Source organism: Peromyscus californicus, unplaced genomic scaffold, assembly GCF_007827085.1.
Source record: "Peromyscus californicus insignis strain IS unplaced genomic scaffold, ASM782708v3 Scaffold_4__1_contigs__length_199733344, whole genome shotgun sequence".
Lineage (NCBI taxonomy): Eukaryota > Metazoa > Chordata > Mammalia > Rodentia > Cricetidae > Peromyscus > Peromyscus californicus.
The window spans coordinates 15,054,671-15,073,977 of NW_026294562.1; the positions used below are offsets into that span (position 1 = coordinate 15,054,671).

At 46.0% G+C, this 19,307-nt stretch overlaps 1 protein-coding gene across 2 annotated transcripts in view; it reads right to left on the reverse strand.

Moving 5' to 3' along the window:
* Positions 1–19,307, reverse strand: part of Pdcd11 (programmed cell death 11) — a 44,870-nt gene that overhangs the window by 20,427 nt on the left and 5,136 nt on the right. Inside the window, exons 5-19 of one of the 2 annotated variants that reach the window (XM_052760571.1) lie at positions 18,017–18,178; positions 16,924–17,047; positions 16,255–16,436; positions 13,365–13,472; positions 11,102–11,308; positions 9,973–10,097; positions 9,743–9,803; positions 9,006–9,152; positions 6,601–6,852; positions 5,983–6,123; positions 5,382–5,576; positions 4,357–4,527; positions 2,747–2,966; positions 1,509–1,658; positions 666–781 (exon numbers count right to left, since the gene is read on the reverse strand). In XM_052760571.1, coding sequence (XP_052616531.1) covers positions 666–781; positions 1,509–1,658; positions 2,747–2,966; positions 4,357–4,527; positions 5,382–5,576; positions 5,983–6,123; positions 6,601–6,852; positions 9,006–9,152; positions 9,743–9,803; positions 9,973–10,097; positions 11,102–11,308; positions 13,365–13,472; positions 16,255–16,436; positions 16,924–17,047; positions 18,017–18,178 — 2,361 coding nt within the window. Of the gene's footprint in view, positions 1–665; positions 782–1,508; positions 1,659–2,746; positions 2,967–4,356; positions 4,528–5,381; positions 5,577–5,982; positions 6,124–6,600; positions 6,853–9,005; positions 9,153–9,742; positions 9,804–9,972; positions 10,098–11,101; positions 11,309–13,364; positions 13,473–14,653; positions 14,751–16,254; positions 16,437–16,923; positions 17,048–18,016; positions 18,179–19,307 lie in introns of those variants that run through there. The other variant, XM_052760572.1, reaches the window with a different exon arrangement.

Consider the following 19,307-nt stretch of genomic DNA (forward strand, 5'->3'; position numbering starts at 1 on the left):
GAAAGGGTACAGAGGCATTCAGGAAAGAGCACAGACATGCTACCTGGACATAAGAAATGCCCAGACCTGATTTGTTTGCTTCAAATGACTTTTTTTTTTTTTAAGTTAGTTCACAACATTTTCAACATTTATTTCAAATAAAATTTAAATTCTGCCTTAAAAGTCAAAGGCATGGTGGTACCTATAATAAAAATAGCACTTGAAAGGTCAAGGCAAGACTGAGTTCAAAGCCAGCTTGTCTCAAAAACTCAAAGAGGTAGGAAGGGGTTAGCGTGGGGTGGAAGACAATGCACATTTAGCAACATTAGACCCAGGTAGTCCTCTGATAACAACTGGATAGAGACAAACAGCCTGGCCCTTGTGGGCCAGTCACACTTCTGCCAGTCTGTCTGGTCCGAGCTCTAACCCTCCCTAATCATAGCGAGTATGTCCTACTCACTCATTACAGTACCTGACTGGCCCTAAAGATAGGGGAATCATAAAATTTGTCACCCTAGCAAGCATGAAAATCTGTCCTATTAGCTACCCCAGGATAAGAGGTAAACATGGAAAATGTCTTCAACAGAACCAGGCACACAGTCAATCTAACTACAAGCTCCCTGAGCTGTGAGTGTAGTGTGGAAGTCAAGACACAAGGCCAAAAAGATGGAAACTAATAAGCTTACCTTTCTAGCTTTCCTATTCACCAAGTCCTGGTGAAGGGAAACATGGACCTCCAACTTCAGCATGTCCACATGCAGGACGACAACCCTCCTCTTCTGCCCAGACTCTACCTCCTGCCCTGCAGTGGAGAACCAAACACAGCACGATCAGGCTTGTGGAAAGGGGAAGGGAAGGGAGCTCTCCTGGCCCCTCAGTCCAAAGGGCAAAGATGGCCCACAGTTAGGGAAACCAAGGTGGTCTACCACACCTAGCTAGGGCTGCGGTGGGTCTTAATTTATGCAATTTAATAACATAAAATCCCAACTTTATCCAAACACAAAAAGGCTCTTCTGTCTTTGTCTCCTGTTGCTATAATAAAACCCCCTGATAAAGGAGCTTATGGGAGACAAGGTGAATTCTGGCTCAGTTCAAGGTGCAGTCCACCATGGTGGGGAAGTAAGGTCAGCAGGAACTGGAAACACTGGTCATATTGCACCAATCAAAAAGTAGAAAGCAAAGGATGCATGCTGCTATTCAGCTCCCTTTCTTTACTTAGCCCAGGAGCTCAGTCCAGACTGTTCCATTGCAATTAACACAGCCAAGATGCCCCTGCTCCCTAAGCATGCCCAGAGGCCAACCTACGTAATTCTAGATCCTGTTAAGTTGAGCACTGACACTAATCATAACAAGATGTGTACTTAAACATTTATCCTGATATCAATAGTCTTAATTTTCATGCACATAAGGTAAGTAAGCACACTTCAACTCAATCCACTCATCCACTTATATGACCTTGGAAATTCTGTATCCAGCAGTGGGAGCAATTAAGCACAGGGTCTCCCAACAACCAGGATGAGCAAACTCACCTGCCCGATGGTATCTGCTGGCTTTCAAGATCAGGTCAGGCACGGGACCCCCACTGAACACCACTGAACCATCTTCCAACACCTCTTGTACCACAACATCAAGGACCATCCCTGGGATCATCTTAGCTAGCGTTTGGATCAACACAGAGTCTGCCAAAGTCCCACAAAAAGCAGGGAATTAGAGAAGGACACTCTCAGCACCTTTCTCTGGAAATGTGCTGGCATCATGGAGTAGAACACTTAAACACTGAAAGAGTGAATTCACTTCCTGCAGACCATCCAGTATCAGACCAAATGTGGGAGGCAGAGACAGATCTCTGTGAATTTGAGGACAGCCTGGTCTATACATAGTGAGTTCCAGGCTAACCAGGGCTACACAGTGAGACCTTGTCTCAACAAAACAAATCCAGCACAAAAACAAAATTTTCTGGTGTCAGGCCAGTAGGATGGCTCAGTGGGCTCCTGCTGTCACGCCTGAGGACCTGAGTTCAATCCTTGTGACCCACATGGGGGAAGGAGAGAACCCACTCCCATGGATTGTTCTCGGACTATACATGTATGCTATGGCATACTCACATTCTCTCAGGTGCACACACAAATAAACATAATTTCTGTTTGTTTTTTGGGGACAGGGTTTCCCTGTGTAGCTCTGGCTGTCCTGAACTCACTCTATAGACCAGGTTAGCCTCAAACTCAAGAGATCTGCCAGTCTCTGCCTCCAAGTGCTGAGATTAAAGGTGTGTGCCACTACTACCCAGCAAGCATTCAGGCAGATCTTCATCTTAATCTGGGTAGTAAATGGGTATTCATTTCATAAACACATAATGATTACTTTATAAACAAATACTATTTAAGAAAGCTTAGATGGAGAACACAGGTCAGCAGTAAAGCACTTGCCTAGTATGCTTGAGGGCCTAGGTTGGTGCAGTATCTAGTAACACAAAAGAAAAGAGAGGAATAGAAGAGAAAGGGAGGAAAAAAAAAAGCTTGCTAAGGTGGCATGCAACTACAGCCCCACACTACTGGGGAGACTCAGGCACGAGGGTCAATGAGACCCAAAGTCTAGGGCCAAACTGGCCATATAGACTTGATCCCCTCATCAAATTGCATCAGTTTGTTTTGTTTTTTTTTTTTTTTATATAGAAAGCCCCCAAGTCACCCTAACGACAGGTACAGTGAAAGCACACTCTCCTGTTTGCCTTATCCTCTGCTTCCTGCCTCCACTAAACATGCCCCACCTTGGTTGCTCATGAGGCTGCGAACACCCTGCAGCTCTTCCAGGCACTGGCACAGGAGGAGGAAGCTGGTGCTGGCCGAATCCCCCAGACTGCAGTCTGACAGTCGCAGAGACAACAGCATCCTTTGCTTCTCCTCGTCCACATTGGTCACCTTAGCAACGACCGTCTGACCCACCACGAAGTGGTCACTTGGAGTGGTTACAAACTTGTCACTCATGATCTGAACAGTAGATAAAAAATGAGAAAAGGAAAGTAGCCGTTCATTAAGACAGTCCAGGATAAGGACAATGTTGTGGAATAGAATATTTGTTTAACTAAGTAAAGATGTGTTACATTTGTTTGTGCTGCAGAATAATTGTTTAACTATGTAAAGGTATGTTGCATTTGTTTAACTATGTAAAGATGTGTTGCTGTTTCACCTTGCTGGCCTAAGGCACCTGACTGGTCTAATAAAAAGCTGAATGGCCCATAGCTAGGCAGAGGAGGGATAGACAGGACTGGCAGGAGGACAGAAAAGGGAGGCCAGCCAGCCAGACACGGATGAAGCAGGAAAGCAGAATGGATGGTACACTGATGAGATAAATGAGCCTCGGGGCAGCACATAGATTAATAGAAATGGGTTAAGTTAAAAAAGCTAGCTAGTAGAAACAAGCCTAAGCTAAGGCCCAGCATTCATAATTAATAAGTCTCTATGTCATGGTTTGGGAGCTGGCAGCCTAAGAAAGCCTGCTGCCTTTGGCACCCAATGACAGTGTCTGTGCTTTAAACTACTAGCAGCTGGGGTGGGTGCTTCCTGGGGGAATTCTGTTCCCCCAGACAATGGCTGTTGCTGTGGTTAAAGGTAGCTTAAACTAAATCTCTTTCGTTCTAATAAAACTCGAGATTCAAAGGCTAGGGTGAAAACCTGCCAGAGTTAGAGTAGCAACTGGCTAAACGTTCTCTTTACCGCCATCCTCAGAAGCTTCTCTCCTTTCACACCGCCTCAACTAAAAAACCCACACTAAGCTCCTCCTTGCTACCTGTCTCTCTGAGCTCAGGTTAATTTTATTTAGTTAATGCAAATGCAACACATCTTTGCCTAGTTAAACAAATATTCCACAACAAGTCAGCCCTGTGCTGCTTGATCAATGTTGTCATACATTTGTCTATGTCCTGCAGGACTCAGTTTACTCAGCAGACATGGGAAGCTCCACTTAAGGAAATGTTAGGATCTTTTCCATCTGAAAACCTTGTAATTCAATAGCACAGAGGAGAAAAAAGTAATTCCAAGGATATTTTGGTGCCTTCACACCTTAAAAACCATAGGAGGCTCAAAAAACTACACTGAGCTAATCAGGAACATTTGGTCTGAACATGCTATACACACGAGTCAGTCCTCTTAACAAAGCCAAGGTCAACAACACTGCCGTGGGAAAGAGGGTACATGGCAGGCAGGAGGATCAGCACATTAGCTGCATTCACCCCTTTCTCAGTGGCTTCATGGCATTCACACCTAAAGTGGTTCCCCTTGGCCCCTTAAAACATTGACGTTCTCTACTGCTTCTCAGCTCAGCAGGTCTGTGAGGCTGAGCTCTCTCCCCAAAGGCCCTTGTGCCGGGAACTGGACTTACGGCTTTTGGGGCCAGTCCATTAAGCCCTGAAGGGAACTGCACGAACACACCGTAGTCCTTGATGCTCTTCACAAAGCCAATGAGCAGCATTCCAGGCTCAACTTCTGAGAGGCTCTTGGGGTCCTGGCCACCTTCAACTGTGGAGACCAAAGCTGGCTTCCTGCAAAGAAGCTAGTGGAACTTCATTAAGGAATGTTCCAGGCTGGGTGGTGGTGGTGCACGCCTTTAATCCCAGCACCTGGGAGGCAGAGCCAGGCAGATCTCTGTGAGTTCAAGGCCAGCCTGGGCTACACAGTGAGTTCCAGGAAAGGCGCAAAGCTACACAGAGAAACCTTGTCTCGAAAAACCAAAAAAAAAAAAAAAAGGGGGGGGGGATGTTCCAGAAAGACAAATGACGTAGCTATTGTTCCATTTCCTCCTCCTAGTTCACTGACTTTGCTATTACCATGGGTCGCTCCAGGTAAAGAACCACAGCAGGGGCATCATACTAGAGCTTGGGAGAGGCTGTTCTTAACCATTACCTCACTGTTGAGGTAGCAGTTCCAGCAGGGATGTCCTTCAGGAGCTGATGTTCCATGATGCTGGACAATCAATTTTAGTTCTTCCTGCTAACTCCTCTCCAGATTCCTAGAAGTCTGCCAACAGGTTCACAGTCTAACAGCTGGGTTAGCCACTGACCCTGTCCTGCCAAGGAACCCCATTCTACGCTGCTGCCCTAAGGATTTTATGTTTAGTAAAGAAAACGTAGTGTTGTTCTGAAAAATACCCACGAGTAGCACTCAGGGAACCATTCTGAGCCCTAGACTCCAACAGGGAGAACTTCTCTGGTGAACCGCCTCAACCCCACCCAGCCCCTGGCAGCTCTTCCTGGGTCGGTTTCCACTTTCCAGGCACACGTCTGGTCATCAATTTGGTCTTATGGAAGCATTTTTAAGCTCAAATAGTTGATTTTTCCCTCCGAGTCCTGGTCTAGCCTTTCCCGTCCAAGCACCCATGGCCTCCAGTGCGACACCAGTCAAGGATACAATATGTTTCTCACCCTGACTCAGACACAGCACTCGGTGAAGGGTGTCACCTGCCTGGAGCCAATGATGCAGCAGCGGGCCATTGGCGACGTGGTCCGACAAGTGAGGGGTGGGGAGAAAAGCAGGGGTCTTGTGGGGAAGGATGGCCACCTCCAGGCCATCTTTGGTCTTCTCCAAAACCTTCACATCCACCAACTGCTCAGAATCAGAAGGTAAAAATCAGTGTCAGTCCCGAGCAAAGAGCTCAAAGGTACTGGATCCAATGTCAGAGGTCACCAAGGGGTTAAATCAAGGGCATTTTCCTCTAGACCCCACATCTCCACCTACACCCCACACCAGGATTCCTCTGGGGTTCCCCTTGCCAGTTTCTTGGCTGATTCCTGGAGGAAAGAGGAAACTGAGGGCTGGCCTTAGCAACTGGAGAAGAGACAGGCAAAGCCATGCCATAACACAACTTTTCTTTCAAGCAAGCTTCCATTTGCTATGGCAGGCAGGACAGAGGCCCCCCGAATCTCACAGAGCCGCCTCTCTTTTCCTCCACAGGCTCTAGTACTTCTCTAGTACCATTGTCACCGTAAGACACAATCACTTGTCCAGGTACCTGCCCAATGTTAACGGCTCTTCCTTTCTTCTGACTGTTCTCGACACTCTCATTCTTTGGCTCTGAATCACTCAACAGTTTGAAGGACAGGAGCATCCTCTCCTTGGAAGGCTCACAGTTCAATACTGCCACCTTTACCACCTGGTGAGAAATCACATGTATCTGGCCATCTCCTGCAGCAGCAGGCCTGGCCTTCAGAGCCAGGAGCAAAGTGCCCTCATGAGTACTGCAGGGATCTTAGGTCAGATCCAAAGGCAGGGAAAAGAAAAGTCCCATATGGCAACCTTCTAAACTAAGACATAAATAACTTCAAGTTAGAAGCCTCTAAGTTTTAAGAAGTTCTTTAAGAGAAACTCAAACCCACGAGCTTTTCAACATTCCTCCTCTGGTGACAGTCTAAGGTGGATCTCTGGTTCATTACAGGTTATGAGGAGTTTCTTCCAGGAATTGGGCCTGGGTCCTTTGGATTCCAGTGAGTGCTTCTGAGTTATCGGCCCTCCCCATTTTAACTGGCTCAGGCCCACTTTATCTGTGCTCCCTTTCTCTTCCTTTTAAAAGGCAGCCATCTGCCACTGTCCTATAAACCTGTGCTCATGATGTCACTAAGGATAGGGTTACCTGGCCAGTATAGAAGACCTTCTCAGGGTCAGCGATATGCTGGTCACTGAGCTCATGCTTGGGCACCAGCCCCTGCACACTGTTGTAGAACTTTACAATGCAGCCATAGGCCTTGACCCTCATGATGACACCATGCGTCTGCAGGCCAGGCTTGGCATCCTCATAGCACGTAATGGCAGGGAGTTTGGATGTAACAAGGGTTTTCTTCAGGGTCATTAACAGCTTCTTGGCTTCAGGGTCACAGAGCAAAACCTAGGAAGAAGATAGAGGCTATTAACAAGCTGTTTGTTACCAAGACAACCACTGACTGGTCTGCTATCCCATGAACCCAAAGGCCATAGATCATTCTCCAAGAACCAACCACCTTTCACCTCTAATAATCTCAGCTGTAGATGTTTGTTTCCCACAGGACGGCCACCTAAAGCGTAGAAATCTCTATTTCAAATGTACTTCCTCTCACAAGCTGCTGCGTTGGCAACTCTTTCCCAGCCACAGTGTGATTGTTCTCTTACAGCAGCACTAGCCTGGGGTTTCAGAGACTTACAATGGCACACCTTATGCCCACCTTGTTACCTTGTTAGTGGTATTTATTATTTATTAGTTACAATCTAACACTGAGCAATCCAATTACCTTGAGGGCAGAGAAACACATTTTCTTTTTCTTTTCTTTCTTTTTTTTTTTTTTTTATGAGAAGGGTTTCTCTGTGGAAATAGTCCTAGCTGTCCTGGAACTCACTCTGTAGTTCAGGCTGGCTTCAAACTCACAGAGATCTGCCTGCCTCAGCCTCCCAAGTGCTGGGATTAAAGGTGTGCACCACTGCCAAATGGGAGAAACCTGTTTTTAATCCCTCAGCCTCACTACATAAAAATTTGCACCAATGTGCAATTACTGCCCTTTATGCATCAATAATAATGAAATATAGGAAACATAAGAAAATTCGGCTTAGCCAGGCGGCAGAGCCAGGTGGATCTCTGTGAGTTTGAGGCCACCCTGGTCTACAGAGTGAAATCCAGGACAGGTACCAAAACTACAGAGAGAAACCCTGTCTCGAAAACAAAAACAAAAACAAAAAAAAACCTCGGCTCTAGCCAGTAGTGTGTTTAAGTGGAACAGCATGCTTAATGCACAGGAGGCACTGGGTTCAACTATCAGTACCAAGACAGAACAGAACCAGGAACTCCCATCGCCCAAACACAACAGGCCCTATGCTGGGTACTGTACAGCATCCCACTTTTGATAACAAGTTTCAGGGATTTAGGTATCTGTGGAACCCTCTCATGTTTTTGTGGCATAGTCTGGGCTGTCATTTTTTAGTTATTTATTGTTTGTGTTGAAGGGCATGCATGTGTCATGATGCATGTGTGCTTGTATGTGGGGGAGGAGGGATGCATATGCCATGGTGCATGTATGTTGTGGGGGGTGAGTGGGAGGTATGCATGTGCCATGGTACATATGTGCAGAGGTCAGAGGGTGGTTCTCTTCCTCCATTATGCGGGACCTAGGAATCCAACTCAGACTGTCAGGTCGCGGCAAGCACCTTTACCCACCGAGCTGCCTCCAGGGTCTGAGCTATTTTTTTTTTTTTTTTTTTTTTTTGGTTTTTCGAGACAGGGTTTCTCTGTGTAGCTTTGCGCCTTTCCTGGAACTCGCTTTGGAGACCAGGCTGGCCTCGAACTCACAGAGATCCGCCTGGCTCTGCCTCCCGAGTGCTAGGATTAAAGGCGTGCGCCACCACCGCCCGGCTCTGAGCTATTTTTTTAAACAAAGTTTTGACTAGTATATATTAATTATAGATAATAATGGGTTTTGCTATGATATTTCATACACAATGTATCTCAGGGCTATTTCTGAGTCTGAACATATCCCTTGCTCTTCCACAGCCTTCCAAACCTTGTCCATCTTTTCGAGTTCAAGTTCCACCATGGTCAGAAGTCCAGAGGGCATTATTATCATACTGAGCTAACTGTGAAAACTGGTTCTGCCATTTATTAGTTGTGGGACTTTGGACAGATACTTGGCTTTCCCACCCTTTCACTGGCACACTTGGACAGCACAGTTACTTGTTAAGACACAGGATATATGGTGTATGGTAGTGGCTATTGATAACAGGATTCTATGCTGAATCCCACCTCTCTTCTTTCTGAGCTCCGACCACAGCATATAGCCTGCACCAAACTATGTGACAAAAGACCGCACAACTAGCTTGCTCTTTCTTCCTGTGTGGATATCTTAACTTACAACATGCTAAACAAGCCAGGGACTCACTTTTCTTTCCCCAATGTTCAGTAAAGGATGCCCTGCCGACATTACACACTCATTTCACAGAAAAAGGCAGAAACTTCAGCTCAGAACCACTCTCTTCCCTCTAACCCTAACCCAACATGGACTCCTTCAGGGAGCTCACCCGGCACTTGACCTCATCCCCGAGGTGGTACTTCTTCTCTGGATTCTTCATCACGATGTCAGCCAGGTGCATGGAAGGTACTAGGCCTCTCATTTGCTCACCCACCTTCACCAGTATCCCAAATGGCCTTATGGCCAGCACGGTACCCTATGGGGTTCAAAAGAAGACATCCTGAGATCCCAAGAACAGTACTTTCTCTTACTCGAGCTGTCATGTCTGTTTCAGTGCCCACCTTCCAAAGCTCATGCAGGTAAGCCAATCCTGTCCCCTCACCCAGACTTAGCCAGGAAACCTATGTAGGAAACCTCAGCTTGCCTGGCTGAGCATGTAACTCCTGTGCTCCGTGCAGAAACACTCCAAGAGGGGACTATGTCTCTTAGGAATGAACTCCACCTAAAAAGGAACTGTTCCATTCATGCTACAAGCTGGAGGAGTGCGAACTGGAGCCAGTTCCTCACTAATATCACACAACTAGCTCTCTATCTGCTCTAACAGCTGCCACCAAGTCTCAACCCCAGACTTGTGACCAGCTGTCTCCATCTCATTGGGTAGGGTTAGTAAGAAGACTTTACTTTGAAATTACTTAGTCACTCATGGGAAGACACAGAAATTTCAGTTTTTAGACAGGAGAAACATGACTCAGTGTATTACTAGAGGACTACCAAGCTGACAGTCACCATGTAAACTAAGGATGCCTGACGATGGAGAGGGGTCTACATACATGCTTGAGTTCTCACCTTTATCACCATCCCTGTTTTGATGTCATGATATCTAAGAAACTGAGCTGCAATAACTGATCTAGAACGAAAGAAAAATAGACAATTACACAGTCTAAAGAAGGGGTGGCCTAAAATTCAGGACCTCCGAAATCACGCCAACAAGAAAAGACACTGTCGTCCAGCAAGACCAGAAGGAAGCAAAAATGCATACACAGGAGCGTACCTCCCCATGTGCTAATGGCACTTACTTCCGCAGAGAGAGCAAGGCCAGCTCATCCATTTGGCTGTAGTCAATAATCCTACACTTGTGAGTGCTCCCTGGTTTGAAGGCCTCAGCACTGAATGTTTTCTTAGAATCAGAGAGATGGCTGAGCTACAGAATACCAAATAAGTGAAGATACGTCAGAAACATAACTCTGAGGCAGTCAGAGTTCAAAGCATACTGAGATGACAACACATTTATCACCCACTATAAAAATAGTACTTTGTGAGATGGAGAGATGGCTCAGTGGCTAAATGCACCAGCTGCTCTTTTAGAGGACCCAGGTTCAATTCCCAGCACCCACATGGTGGCTCACAACCACCTGTAACTCCAGTCTCAATAGATCTACAGACATACATGCAAGCACAATACCCAAAATTTAAAAATATCTTTTAAAATAGTACTTGGTTAAAACAATCCTCACTCACCCTTTACTATCGTAGAGTCTCATGAAGAACAACCCAGATCATGTGTCAATAAACTATGCTCATCTGCCAGTGCCTACTTTTACAAATGAAGATCTTACTGGACTGTGGTCGAGCCTGTTCAGTTATATGCTGCTGTGGCTACTTTCATACAACACAGCTGAGTTGCTGGGACACAGACTATACAGCCCCTGAGCTTAAAATACTCTCCACCTAGCTATTTAACAAAAGCTCTGCTGGGCCTGGAGGAATGACTGAGTAATAAAGAGTATGTACCGCTCTTGCACCCACAATGGGTGGCTCGCAACCTCCTGTAACTTGAGCACCAGAGGAACTGACATCCTGTTCTGGCCTCCATGGCCACTGTACCCATAGGCACAAAGCCACCCATATACACATAATTAGAAATTTTTAAAATCTTAACAACAACAACAAAAGGCTTTTTTGCTGAGCCTTGGTCTGGATCCTATTTCATTCCTATTCTTCCCACTGGCCAGGTATCATACATAGCAAGAGCTGCTAAGCATTCTGAAACAACAAACTGTCACTGTTCTGACCTTAGGGACAGCCTTTCACATTGGAGACTATCAAGAACAAGATACCAAGGGATGAAGGAAGTAGAAAAGGACCCATCGTCCCTAAAGTCCTTCCAGTGATGAGATCTTTGACCAAACAAAGAAGCCTCCTCACCCGGGCATAGGCCAGGACCCCATCCTTCAGCCTGAAGGTGGCCCCAGCCTTCTCGAAAAAACCCTGAAGAGGAACATTATCCAGCACAGCCCCCAGATGTTGGTAAGAGATCCGGGTGAGTGGACGCCCAGGCTGCAGGAAGATGGGACGCAGGCTCAGTCGCACAACTCTGGTCCGAGGATGGATGCAAAGGATGCAGGCTTTTACCTGGACAAAAGAGCAAAATGAGCAGGAGGTACCCACACAATACAGCTGAGAGCAGACCTTCTAAAGGGCCACGACTGTCCATGTGCTAACCAGGCAAGTACTAAAATCTTCAGGAAGTACAGATGTCAGCCCACGTAATCAGTGTGTGGAGAAGCCAAACCGAGTGTCCCACAGGGACTGTGTCTGACTTAGCACCAAATTCATCATGCCTGTGCCACCACAGTGAAGGCCTGTCCAAAACGCCTCAGACACACACCTGACCAACAAAGTTAAAACGCGCAGACTGTCCAGACAGTGGTGCACGCCTTTAATCCCAGCACTTGGGAGGCAGAGGCAGGTGGATCTCTGTGAGTCGGAGACCAGCCTGGGCTACAGAGTGAGTTCTAGGACAGCCAGGGTAGTTATACACAGAAACCTTGTCTCGGGGGAAGAGGGAGGTGTCAACTCTTCACACAAACATTAACTATTGTAAAAATAGCACTAGAAAGTTCACTTTGACATCAACAGTATTGGCCGAAATTAGGAGGAAGATCTAATTTCTCTTAAAACATTTTTCTTTATAAGATACATAAGAATGTAATACTATTTTAAAAGTGAAACTGAATCATTTGAGAATTAAAAAATTCTAAATAACGTCTAAAATACCCATGTTCATTGTAGAGGATTTTGTTTGGTTTTTGGTTTTTCGAGACAGGGTTTCTCTGTGTAGCCCTGTCCCAGAACTCGATCTGTAGACTGGCTTTGAACTCAGAGATCCGCCTGCCTCTGCCACCAGAGTACTGGGATTAAAAATGTGAGCCACCACTGCCTGGCTCATTGTAGAAAAAATTAACACTTAGGTAACTGCAGAAAACCCACTAGGATTACTAGGAAAATCTGATTATAAAATCAGTGTTTTAATCAAGTATACTTTTTATTTTGGTATATTTTAGAAGTTAGATCTAAGCTGGGTATAGTAGCACATGCCTGTAATGTCAACACTCTGGATGTAGAAACAGGAGGATCAGAAATCCAAGGACATCTCAGTTACACGGAAAATCAGAGGCTAGCCTGGGCTACAAGACTCTGTCCAACAAACAGAACCAATGGTTCAGTGGATATCAGTGGGTAAAGCTATCTGTCTCCAAGTCTGCCAGCCTGAATTTGATGCCCAGGTCCCATATGGTAGAAAGAGAGAACTGAGTCTGCCCAAGCTATCCTCTGCCCCCACACAAGTGCTGTGGCACACTCCCTTCCCCTCATACACAAACAAACAAATAAAACATAATTTTAAAAAATCTATACTACTTACAGAATCACAGGGAGAAAATGGCAGAGGGACTGGGTAGGGCTCGAGAGCATGTACAGCATTTGCAAAGGACCCAAGTTCAGCTCCTAGCTTATAAGCACCTGTAACTCCAGCTGCAGGCCATCAAATGCCTCTGGCCTCTGAAGGCACTTGCAGTCATGTGCACAAACAACCCTCACACATAATTAAAAACAAATCTTTTAAAAAACCTGCAATATAGGGGTGGCGAGTGCTGGAAAATTAAAACCAGGGCCTCAGCAATGCTAAGTAGGTACTCGAACACAAGTTAACACAGAGCTCTCACAGACCTTTCTTCTCAGGGTGGGTGGGGATGGGGAGTGTGGAGTGTGGGGTCTGTGTGTTCTGACTAGCCTGGAACTTGACCAAGTTGACCTCAAACTTGGGGTGATTGGCCTGCCTCTGTCTCCTGAGTGCTGCAATACAGACATGAGCCACGGAACCTGAACTCAGAAACTGTTTTAACCACATTTTCCTACTTGAACAAACTGTGCTCTATACTAACTAGTCTTCCTTTAAAGTAAAAGGCAAAAGCTACCCTCTGTAGCTGTTCCTTCTCTAATCTCGGTCTAGCCACTGGTCATTTCCTGTGTCACTTCCAAAGCACCTTTAACCATTTCCCGTATTTCACTGCCTACTATACACATCAAGTCCTAGAACCTCCTCTGAAGCTAGAGAGGACACCAGACAGCTCACTGAGACACAGCTAGGAATCAAGACTCAAGAAAAGCTAGTGGGAATGTTTCTTACTGTTTGCTTTGAAGAATATGCTCCAATTTTCTTGGGCTCCAGATGCATGAAGTCAACCAGGCCCGTGAAGAATGTAAGGAAGTTTAGCTGGAGTCCAAACTGAGTTACCTAGAAGTAAACATAACAAGTTATGAAAAAAAAAATTGATGGAGTGGAATATGAGAGATACTTCATGGCAAACACTGGATTCCACAATGCCCACAGTTACGCATTTCTCTTCCCATGGCTATCCCTTACCAATACCAATCATTTCATTTTAAAAAGCAAAGCATCGCCGGGCGGCAGTGGTGGTGCACGCCTTTAATCCCAGCACTCGGGAGGCAGAGGCAGGCGGATCTCTGTGAGTTCGAGGCCAGCCTGGTCTACAAAGCGAGTTCCAGGAAAGGAGCAAAGCTACACAGAGAAACCCTGTCTCGAAAATCCGAGGGGAAAAAAAAAAAGTAAAGCATCTTTGAATAGACCTTTCTCCAAAGAAGCTATACAAACAGCCAATGAGTACATCATCATCATGAAGATGGGAGAGGATCACTTAATTGTTGTGAAAAAGCCAATCAAAACCACCATGCAATGTCACTTCACATCCACTAGGAGGCTGCTTCTCAAAAAGATAAATACCCAAATGAGAAAAAAAAGATTCAAACTGGTGACTCAGGAGATACCAGCAGAAGCTACTATTAAGAGAGAAGGCACAGCTCTTCACCATGGGCTTTTAAATATCACTTGACTTTGTAAAATCAACTTAAAATTCTGTATTGTCATTTACTTATTCTGTGTGTGAATGAGCACATAGCACAGGCACAGTACCCAAGGGTACCCAAGAGGACAGCCTGCAGGAACTGGCTCTCTCCCTCCACCATGTGGGTCTCAGGAGGGGGACCTCTAGCCATCAGACTAGGCAACAAGTGCTTTTACCCACTGAGCCATCTGAGCAGCTTAATCAACTCTTTTTTGAGACAAGATTCACTATGTAGCCCCAACTCCACCTGTCTCTGTCTCTGAAGAGCTGCAGTTATAGAGACACATCACCACACTTGGCTCCATCTGACTTTAGATCCGTAGTGTCCATTACATACCATGGCTACGGCTAGGCATGGTGGCACACGCCTTTAATCCCCGCGCTTGGGAGGCAGAGGCAGATAGATCTCTGAGTTCTAGGCTAGCCTGGTCTACAGAATTGAGTTCCAGGACAGCTAGGGCTTCACAGAAAACCTGTCTCAAAAAAAAAAAAAAAAAAAAAAGGAAAGAAAGAAAGAAATACCATGACTAGCGTCAGTTGTGATGGCACATACCTTTAAACTCAGCATTCTGTAGGCTGAGGCAGACCTCAGAGTTCACTTCAAGGCTAGTGTGTTCTACATAGTGAGTTCAGGACTACACAATGAGAGCCTATCTCAAAAAAACAGAAAGAGAGAGAGAGAGAGAGAGAGAGAGAGAGAGAGAGAGAGAGAGAGAGAGAGAGAGAAAGGCAGACAGACAGACCGACCATGACTATAAAGCCAAACCCAGAGAAGCTAAGGCAGGAGAATCGAGTCTTTCAGGCCAGCTTGATCTATACAGTAAGACCCTGTCTCAAAAATACAAATTATAATAACAACATACATGTGTTCATATATAACAAAATGCAAGCCATATTAGTAACCTTAACTTTTCTAACAGTGATCTTATAAAAAGTACATGGAGCCTGTAAGCTGACTTAGTGAGTCAAGATACTTGCTACCAAACCTGACCACCTTAATTTGACCCTTGGAAACTACATGGCTGAAGGAGAGAACTGAACCCTACAAGTTGGCCTCTGACTTTACGTTTGCATCATGATGTGTGCTCATACACACACCATTCTCTAAATGTAATTGCAAAAAGAATTTTTAGTTTAGATTTAGTCTGTGTGTACAAGTGCTTTGACTGCAGTGTATGTGCATATGCATGCCTGGTACCTGTGGAGGTCAGGTCCCCTGGAACCAGAGCTACAGATAGTCATTACAGATGGCATCATATGGGTGCTAGGAACTGAACCCAGGTCCTTTACTATAGTAATTAAGTGTTCTTAACTGCTGAGCCATCTCTCTAGCTCCATAAATGTACTCTTAAAAGAGACATTTTCGTTTTACCAAAAAAAATTAGATGACATTTGGTTGAATAATAGTTGTCTAGTGTGGGCATAGTGCCACACTTTTTAACCCAGCACTCGGAAGACAGAGGTAGGCAGATCTGAGTTTAGGCAGATCTGAGTTTGAGGCTAGCCTGGTGTCTACATAGCTAGTTCCAGGCTAGGCAGAGCTACATAGTCTAAAAAAACAAACAAACGAAATAACAGTTTGTCCAAAATACTATCATATCAACATAGAGCATTGGAAAACATTCAAGGACTCAATGACCAGAAAGGTCTACTGGGTACCCTATCTGACAGCAGCTTTATTAGTATGCATATCAAACTTTATTAAAAATTACATTTTCAGGGTCTTGAGAAGATAGCTCAGCGGTCAAAAGCGTGCACTGCTCTGCCAAGGACCAGAGTTTCGTTTCCAGAACCCACATCAGGCAGCTTACCTGAACCACCTGGAACTTGAGCTCTGGGCAGATCCAATGGCTCTGACCTTCACAAGCACAACACAAACGCACAGACCCACACCCCCATACACACAATTACAAATAAAAGGAATCTTTGGGGGAGGTGAATTACAAGTAAAATAAATCTTTTGGGGAGGTGGTTTGAGGCAGGGTTTCTCTGTGTAGCCCTGGCTATTCTGGAACTCTCTGTAAACCAGGGTGGCCTTGAACTCACAGAGCTCAATTGCCTCTTGAGTGCTGGGATTGAAGCACGCACCACCACTGCCCGGCAAATAAATCTTTCGTTACTCATGTTTTGGAAATGTAATAATGAAGAGCTTACCTTCTGCACCTGGGCTTTGACCACCAGCCCTGGCAGCAAGTTATTCAGGTTCCAGCTTTGCTCCTCAGTTGCGACGGCAGAAGAAATCTCCGAGTGCTCTATAGAGAGACCCACGACGCCTCCATTGCTTTTCACCTCTTCCACCAGACAGGTCAGGTACTGGCCGACTTTGAGCTTAGCACCTGTAAACCCAACCCCAGCACCCAAAAGGAAAATACACCTTTATGAGAAGGGCCCTTAACTATGGGCCCAAGCTAAGCTGGAAAGTTCCATGGCCCACCCACCCAGTGAGCATCTGATGCTCATCAGCCGTGAGAAGGTAGGATGTTAACCTAACTGCTCTAGAATTCAACTATCTCACAAAAATGTGCCAAATAAGCCCGGAGTGCAAATCACAGGTTCTGGGAGCCAGGTTCAGTAGAATGTCAGACGTAGGCTACTGAGGCCAGTCCACTGTGACATAGAGAGACTGTCACTCTCTGACCCTCTACGCATCTCTTTCCTATCAGCTGGTATTAATGACTGATTTCTCCGAAGCCAGCCAGACTGCACGGTCACCATTCTGTCATGCTACTAATCCAAGTGGCAATGAAAGATAAACATTTAAACATGATCCCACATGCTTGAGCTCACCCCCACGTACCCGCCCTTATCTCTGCCTGCCCTCACCTCTGTTCTTCTGTCGGATGTACTCCTGGGCTTTCTGCAGTGACAGAAAAGCTCTGGTCCCACCAACACCAATGTCCACCAGGTAGCCGTGGTCTTCCAGGCTTGACACTGTGCCTGTCAGCAGCTGGAAGGAGGGAAAAGGAAGTTTCAGGTCAAAGGTAAACAGGACACCCACAAATTCCACTACCATACAAACACGAACGTTACAAACGGACTCCTCATTCATCGCCACAAGACGAAGTGCCAAGAGCAGTCACGGAGTGGGCCTGATAACTGTCAACTTGCTGCAACACGGCTTACTTTCATTCTCCTGGTACCAAACTAAATCCGAGTAAACTGGCCAGGCCTTCCTTGCAGCCCATTGCTTTTAACGAAACCCTTGGAGATACATCTGACCTTTAATCACCAGAACATCTGCATGCAGCCCCTCTATTCTCCCTAGTGGATTTGGAGGACCTAGCCTGAACTACGTTCACCTGTATCTCCAGAGTTGGGCACTGAGACAGCTGGTAGGCTGGTTGCTGTCTGCCCTTTTCTGGTTCACCGAGTGGTCCTTGACATCTCACAAGGCAGGGTTCTGGAAAGACTTCCTCTGGGACTAGACCTGCCTCAACTGAATCTACCAGGCTGGTCTGACTCCCCAGGGGAGACCTTGCCTTGGAGGAGATGGGAATGGGGGGTGGGTGGGGGGAAGGCTGAGGGGTGGGAGGAGGGAGGAGAGGGGAATCCGTGGCTGATATGTAAAATTAAATTAATTATAAAATGAAAATATTAAAAAAAGAAAAAAAAAGACTTGCTCTGTGAAGAGCTGGTGGGTAAGGCACCACGAGGCGCCCTCCCCCACCTCCCAGCCTCCCAGGAAGGCTCTCTGCAGGCACTTGACTGTGCCACCAAAGCCACTTCAACTTCTCTCTCTGCCCTCCACAGTAACAGAATTAGGTTCAGGTCTTCAATGTTCCCTAAGTACCTGAAAGCTCCAGAAAGACCCACCTCCATCAACAGGCATTATGCAGAAAGTGAAAGATGGCCTAGACCACACCCACAGGGACAGGGCACAACATGCCCCTCCTTCCTGTGACATCCAGATACGTACCATGCCAGGCCTCAGGGCCTCAGCACTCAGCACTTTGTTGACATGTTTGGGGTTCACAGAAAGGCTGACATTCTTCTTGCCCTTCTCTGTGATGTCCAGGCTGCTCACCACACATCTCACCACCATTCCCGGTGAGAAAAGGTCAGGCAAGCGGAGCAGGTCCTGCGTAACGGTTAATGAGAAAGAGCCGGTATCTATATCTATATCTATATAGATGGATATAGATATAGATAGTTAGACAGACAGACGGACAGACAGACAGATGTTTCCTTTGAACCAAGAATCCATTGCCCAGCCTCAGCTCAGGGACTCCTCATGCTCAAACCCCTAAGAACCCAAATGGTAAATGAAGAGTAAGCTTATTCACATGGAAGAGTCTACAGCTAAGTCACCATCTTGAATTTAGGCATATAGCCTTCAAATACTTCCACAAAAGGTAGATGCCAATGATTCATGACGAGTTGTCTGGATTTACTGTCTCTATTTCATTTCCTCTTCAGCGTCCTACGAAAACAATTCTTCCTGTCCTTCTCAATCTACTTAACCCGCTAAGGTAGTAAGCTCCATGAGACTGACTCCATTTTGTAGTCCCTCTCTTACATGACAATTATTTCTTGGTACTGGGTTTGAATCTAAGGCCTCACACATGCTGTAAGCACATCCCTTAATACTGAGTTAGGCCTCGTGTTTCTCATGTGAACATTTAATGTTTCTCTTTCTATCCCTCTGGCCCCTCCGGCTGCTTCTGATACCAACTCTCTTCCAGTCAGCATTTACTCTAGACTCAGTCTCTCAGGCTCTTCTCCGTCTAATTTGATCCCTGTATTAACTTCTTCCCTTTCACAGTTTCATCATCACCTATACAAGTCCCACACATGTGTCCAGCCCAGACTTTCTTGGACTCACCAACCACCTGTCCCCGGATATCTCAAGTGTACCTCAAATTCAACAGAGTAGTCAAAGAGTAACCATCTCCGCCATCAAACCATACACAATGGAAACTTACAACTGGTCCCCAGTACCTCTGCCTCACTCTCCATGTCAAATCTATCAATCCTTGCGGAACCCTGGCCCTAAGCTGCACTACCTTAGGGCCTAGGTTAATAGCAACAGCCTCCTAACTGATCAGGCAATTGCTAATGCCGTTTTAGCTTACTGCTGTGCTGTCTACAGGACACCCACTCCAACAAGAACATTTCACAGACTCCCTTTTGACTGCAGCATCTAAAACATATCCTTAATATGGTCTGTAAAGCCATGTGTAATCCGGCTTCTCCACAGCCACCTAGAT